Source organism: Austrofundulus limnaeus, unplaced genomic scaffold, assembly GCF_001266775.1.
Source record: "Austrofundulus limnaeus strain Quisiro unplaced genomic scaffold, Austrofundulus_limnaeus-1.0 Scaffold114, whole genome shotgun sequence".
NCBI classification, from domain to species: domain Eukaryota; kingdom Metazoa; phylum Chordata; class Actinopteri; order Cyprinodontiformes; family Rivulidae; genus Austrofundulus; species Austrofundulus limnaeus.
This window is the reverse complement of record NW_013952516.1, coordinates 415,060-421,987: the sequence shown is the minus strand read 5'-3', so window position 1 is coordinate 421,987 and position 6,928 is coordinate 415,060. Positions and strand designations below refer to the sequence as shown.

At 41.6% G+C, this 6,928-nt stretch overlaps 1 protein-coding gene across 4 annotated transcripts in view; it reads left to right on the top strand.

Annotated features, from left to right (window-relative positions):
- emid1 (EMI domain containing 1) overlaps positions 1-6,928 on the top strand; it is a 52,747-nt gene that overhangs the window by 4,783 nt on the left and 41,036 nt on the right. For all 4 annotated transcript variants that reach the window (XM_014014329.1, XM_014014330.1, XM_014014332.1 and 1 more), the window contains exons 2-3: positions 1,075-1,188; positions 2,052-2,155. In XM_014014329.1, the coding sequence (XP_013869783.1) occupies positions 1,075-1,188; positions 2,052-2,155 (218 nt within the window). The remainder of the gene's footprint in view (positions 1-1,074; positions 1,189-2,051; positions 2,156-6,928) is intronic.

Below are 6,928 nucleotides of genomic sequence, written 5' to 3'. Positions count from 1 at the left end.
GTGTGTGTGTGTGTGTGTGTGTGTGTGTGTGTGTGTGTAAAATGCCTTTAATACACTCAAACAGATGGTCTCACATATTGACAAACAGACTTTGGTGGGAACGGACCACTACTCCTGCAAACTGGCAGCAGAACACACATGGAGCAGCTTTGGTGCTTTGGGCGACCCAGTCTGCGGTGTGGTTTCCAGAGCTCCCGTCTATAAATTCATCCACCGTGTGAAAACAGAACAGAGTAATTGTTTCCTTTTCCCCTGTCTTATGAAAGTAATGATGGTATTTGTACATTTTATTGTTGATGGGATAACAGGAGCACGTTAGCTCGGCCTCCACGCTGTTTTTTTGTCGATCAAAGCCAGATTTTTCTGTGTTAAGCAGCAGAATGAAATAAAAGTGGACTTTAAAGCTTAACTTTTCCCTTGTGCTTTCACACAAAAACATCTGCTCTTGTTAAAATGAATGTCAGTGAGAATTTTGCTAAAGCAGCTAGTTCTCACTGTCCTAATAATGAATAGTTTTTAGAGTTTTGCTGCGATGTTACAAAATAAAAACACACTTTGTCTCTTAAATCCTCTGTCATCACGTCACATCAGAACTTTACACCATTGTTTTTCCCTTTCACAGTAAAGGTTTTTAACAGCCTCAGTGACTCCTGATAAAAGTCTTAAGATGCCTGGCTGTGATGGGAGTGAACTCGTGACCCTGCAGTAACCCGTGTTAAAAAATCTTAATCTTTGTGTGAGACCCTCGGAGTCCTTTTTACAACCTCTTGAGGAACTGCCTCCTCCCAGAACCAAATGCCATGAGTTGTGTAATCAATATAAACAGAACCACTGAAAATTTAGTGGCYGATTAAAAGCATGTAAACACCATAAGGAAGACTCAAAACAAGGAGGTGGGGGAGGGATGGCCAAAGCATCTGAATGTGGCTGCATGGCTAATTAGCTGTGTGTGAATGTGTGGCTGCACGTTTTCATCAATATGACTCCATTCATCTCAAAACAACATATGTGGCCAATTCTGTTTTATTTAGTCCTCAGCGTCTCTGACTGTTAGTTGTCTGTCCGTCTGTTCAGGAACTGGTGTCCTCACACAGTAACGAAGACGGTGACCTGCCAGGTGCAGAACGGGACCGTCCTCCAGCGGGTCTACCAAGCGTGCCGCTGGCCGCAGGGATGCTCAGGAGGCAGGTGAGAGGTCAAACGTCTCCACAGCACAAAACATAGTTACTGTAGAAGAACTAGAATGTTTAACACTTTACAGCTAATAAAAATCAGCTTAACTATATAAAACAGATAAACTGTTGTTTTCAAAATGTAAACAAACTGATTTACTTTGACACAAAAATGTTATTTTAGCTTCACTGTTTAAGGAGGACTATCATGCCAAACCCACTATTTTAACGTTGTGTACTTGCGTTTAGTCTCTCCTGGTGCTACAAAGATATCTTTATATTTTTTGACCAGTTCAGTTTTCTCTATTTTTTACGACATTTTCTGAACTATTAACGTTAAATTATTTGCAACGTAATGGCCAAATAAAGTCTGCACTTACCTGTTACAATTTTATTGTCTTCATTCTCCTCTGGCTCTGGGTCAGACTGGCTCCATCATGTWAGGCTGGATGGACAAGTCTTCCCTTTTTGACGTTTTTTAATTAATTTGTAAATAAAAGGTTTTTGTGCTGGCAGATAGTCAAACTAGTATGGACCGCTCTGGAAGCTGGATGGGGTCAGGGTGTGAAGTTTGGATTTAAAGAGACAGCCCCAAAACGAGTTGATCTGAGACACACATTAAAAAGGGGTGAAAGGGGGATTCAAACCAAAAAGGTTGCAGTTCCACTTTATATGAAGTCCCCAACTGAATGATTTAAATGTGAAAAGAGGGATTTAAAAGCATGAAATGTCTCATTTTAAACTGTAAGTATGTGCCAAAAGTTAAGCAAATCAAAACAATCATTGTGAACTAGTAATAATAAAAAACAACATCTAGTTGAGCCTCCTGTTTGTAATCACAGGTTACATTTGCCTGACAGTTTTCATTTTGGTTTTCAGCTACAAGACGGTGGTCAGACCTTCATACAAAATGGTATACCGCACCGTGACCTCCATTGAGTGGAAGTGCTGTCCGGGATTCAGTGGGACTGCTTGTGAGGAAGGTAAGTCTGAGGCACAAACACACTGATTAACCAGCACTTGACAGAAATAAACAGCAGAACTTTCAGGAAGGCCCAACATCACTGCCTTCCTATTGTTCTTCCTGTATTGAGTGTTTTATTTTTCATCGCTGTCTCAGTCTGCACGCACCGTGTGCTTTTCAATGGGCCTTGCACAAGTTAGACTTCAGAACAGGAGTGATTTCCATTAAGCTTATATAAGACAGCTTCTGTCTCCCAAATGAAGTTATGAAACAAGATCCTTTAACCTCTTCAGGGTGAGTCAGATACCTCAACTTCATTAATCAGCTGAAATGTCTTCATTCCAAAAGTAAATGGACCAAGTAAAGGTTTATTCTCTTTTTGTGGTTTTCAGTTTTATGATCCTGCTGAAACCGACCCTTGGTTTTCTTAAAGTGCTAGGCTAGCGCTGCTCTTTTCATTTTTCAACTGTGGTAGTTGCCTGCCACACACAMACACACACACATGCACACACACACACATTCAGACACACTCATAATGACTTTCCCTGGCACTCGTCTGCAGGTCTCTGCAGTCTGCACAGGAGGGTGGGGCACCTGTTTATGTTGTGACCCGGGACTTGAATGGGGCGCAGCATAAATTGTCAGGCTATGTGACACAAAGGACAATAAATGTTTACAGTGGTTAAAGTGGTAGCTTTTTTGTGGCACTGCAAACAGAGGCTGTATATTTCTTTTGGGCTCCAGTTCCCAGATGAACCCTCCCACTGGTCTGTGGTCTGCAGCAAAGTGGCTTCCACTAAAGAAATATCTCCATATATTTAGTTTCTTTTCGGCTTGCTTGAACTTGCGCTCACCAAAACATGCCAAATCTGAAACCTCTCAGAGTAAAAAAAAAAAACATTCACGGTCAAATAACGCAGACTTTACTTAACTTTAGGAGAATTTACAGAAAGCGAAACGGGGAGGAAATTATCCAATTAAGTTGTTGCCGGAGGAGATTCCCCTCTGGTTGTCATGGCAGTGGGGGTGCCGTGGAGCCCGTAGGGGGATGCTGGGATTAGCCACTTATCTGAGCATCGTTCTGACTGGCTTAGATCACAAGCGGAGCTGAGTGGGAGTGACAGGTTCCATTCTTTCTTTCTTTTTTACTCTTCAGCACTGTGGATGCTATCCAGGGCCACCAGCACTTTGTTCTGCTCCTGCCAAGTAAGCCAGCACTGAAATTGATACGCCACCGCTGTCTGTTTCAGTCTGCGCTTTAAGAGAAAATACAAACTTGTTTCCTTGACTAAAGCTGAACACCACACAGTGCATAAATCTGCTACCAAGGGAAGCTAAAGTTGCCCTCAGTGCAAGTTTCAAATATGTCTCTAATACATTTGATTTGAAACAATTAACTGCTTAATATTGTCTTATTGGCACTTTTAAAACCCATTAGCTTCGACTCTAAAGGCACGGCTTTTCATCTCATGAGTCTCAAATTGCTCTGAACATGCATCTTTAAGTGTGTGTAGTGGGTGGGGTCAATTCTATACCACAGTCGAGTAAATATGTTACCTTCAGTTGTTATGAAAATGCTGAATGTGTCAAAAATAAATTAGACTTTGCATCATAGTCTATCTAAACACCTTGAATTTGGACGCCGTCCTTTTAAAAACCTTCTACCGTTTCCGACACTCCCACTTCAGCACGTCTTCACAACAATGCTTTGGGGGAGGGGTGCAATGTGGGGCTGGAGCTCGGCTGCAGACTGAGCTCCAGGGAGGAGCTTTGTGTAAATAGGCGGTGCTTTGTACCAGCAAGCATTTAGGCAGCAACCACATGGCTGCAACAGGAGATTCAAGGATTTCTCAAACATGCCTGAATGAGTCAAAGCAACACTCTGGGTATGTTTTTGATGAGGCAGAGGCATTATAACATGACATAACGCTCCAAAAGGTTGATTTTACTTTAAAAAAAAGGGGGGGAGGACTTCTTGTGGAGTTGCAATCTATCTTTGCTCCAATCATTGTCCTCTGTCTGGCTGTCTGCTTCTCCCAGACTATGGGAAATGTGCACGATCCATCTACCTCTTTCACCAGGCAACCCCAAAAAGCCCCTGGCTGCATCTGYAGTCTGAAACACACCCAAAGCAGTGGGACTTCAGGGCAGCTTCAAATTTCAAAATCAGCACTGTCGTTATTAACTWGAAACACTCACTGATATGATATTTTAAAGATAGACGTGAAAGATGTTTTCTCTCAGGACGACTGGTTCTCACTCCTCGGCCTGCCAGTCAACATGCAGTATGCAACTCAACAGGTCCAGTCTGTGGTAAACAAAACACATCTCTGTTTAAGGTTTAGATTTGTCTTCAAACCCAGAGAAGCTGTTTGCAGAGTCAGATGAGAGACAGTCATGGCAAGAAATTAGATTTTTAGCCTATCACGCAGTGCTAGAGCTCTAAAATTAAAACATTACATCCTTCGATTACAGATAAGCAGTGTTACTCTGTCATTTGCTCTTTTCATTCTTCACCCCAAACCTCAGGACTCTGTGTAATTAATGGGTCTTAATTGTTTTCTTTGAGGGTCGGACGATATTGTCTTACCTCTGGAACTGGAGCACAATGGTCTTTATCTTTGATTGAACCAGAGGGGGAAAAATGGGCTAAGTATTTGCAGATGGAGCACTTTTATTAGCCTGCCAGAAGCAGGGATTTAATGTATGCCTGTTAGGCTTTGGCAGTCCAAGAAAGTGAACGCTCGTTTTCATTTGGGATATCTCAACTTATGCTACATTAAACACAAATATCCAAATTATACCTCATTTAGAGGCAATTTTGGTGATGAGAATATCAAATTTATTCCTTAAAAGCAACATTATTGTATTAAAGTTGGATCTCAAGAGGTTGCGCTGACATTCTGATGAATGATTGCTCACTCAACAGTCATATCAGTAATCTGACAGTTATTTGGGATGTTTTTTCCCCCTATCTGGCAGCTTTGACAGTGTTTTAAAAGGTGCAGCCGTGACACCGGAGAGACAGCAGTTGATTTGTCAGTGCAGATTTGATTAATTGAGGAAGGCACTTAAAAGAAACACGACTGCGGCTTATCGCAGGAGGAGGCTGCCGTGCGGAAAACATACGAGGGAATGCAGGCTGGAATTAGCATGCCTGTCAAAGCTCTGCCAGAGGTGGGAGGTGGAGTGGGGTGGGGGTCCCCATCCAGCCGTATCTCGCCGCCAAGCAGAGGCTGCGGTTTTTGGGTCAGAATTACATTGTGGCTGGGAAGCAGAAGCGTACAGTGTCTGTAATAAGCCAGCGAAATGTAATCTGTGTTTTCACAGCTCAACGCGGCTTATCTCAGGCCTACACACTAAACCCGGCACTTTAAACATCAGTCGACTGCAGCTTGCCATTAGCAGAGGAAGAGTGGCGGTGCGTGGATGCCGGGGTACAGTGTGTGTTTGCCAGAGTTAACATGTGGGCTGGAGAGCGAGGCGCTGAGGATTTGAACAGAGAGGGATGCAGCTGCTCGCTGTGATTAGTTGCTTTAGTAGCTGTGAGTGGAGGAACTCCACCCTGAGGTCAGGGTGTGGGGAGCTGTGCTGACCACACACACAGAGAGCTACAATGTCAAAGTAATAACACAGGCAAAACTTACATATATTTTCAGTCAGCCTCCCTCCTTTTTGCAGCCCCAATCCCCCAGGCTCCCATCCATTTGCATTAGCAGGTGGTACATCGGTTATAATTTTTTTATTTGTTCTGAGTAACTCAGGAAAAAAGTGATTTGATTTAAAAAATGTACTTCCCTTGTATTCACATTCAAAGATGAGGCTTTTGACAGTGCGTTGATTTGTATACGACAGATCGAAGACACARACCTATAGCCACAGCTCATGTTCATATTTATGTAAATGACCAATACTAAATTAGAAACAGCTGAAGTTAAATAAACTGGGCTGAAAAAATGTGATCAGTGGAGCATCAGACTCTTTCAAAACAGACTGGTTGTCTGTAGGAAATAATCATGATTGTCCAGAAAGGGGTTTTGTCTTAAATGATTTAGATAGCTCTTTAAATTACGTTAGTTTGGAGAATCTGAGATTGGAGATTACAAGAGATTAAACTAGGCCTTCTTAAAACAACTTTAATSTGAAAAAATCTCATTGTGGCTCATGTGAACACTATTTTATAAACTGTTACAACGTTACAAAGTTTCACATTAAATTATTTATTCTGCAGAAATGTTGCACATTTCATGCAGGAAGTGTCCCAGGGTGCACTGGAAGTGTTGCAGTTGCTGCTGCTGCTAATGCTCACAGATATTTATTAAAAAATCTTTGTAAATAATGTAGTTTGGTTATTAACTAACTTATTTGGGCCTTGCTCCAACCAAATCCATCAATGTGTTCTATTTTTTAAATTTGGTGTTGTTCAAAGAGATATCTACATCAGGTAAGATGTTAATTGTTCACAATCTTTTCACAAAGCAAATTTAGCTTTTTTTTCCCTCCCAATGTTGTCCCTACAAAAGTGGAAGAAGAAATTCTCACAAAATATTTTTTTCTTCTTCTACCCTTTTTTATAAAGTAGGTAAAATTATTTGAAATAAAAAGTAAATAAAGTAATCCTGTGCTATCTTATTTATTTTGTTTCCTCATTCATCACCGGACTGCATCATTGTCGACCCTCGTTTATCTTTGAATCTAAAAGAAATGCCAGCCAACCTCAAGAAGCACACACACAAACACACACACACACACACACACACACATACACACACACACACGTTTGTTTCTCGAC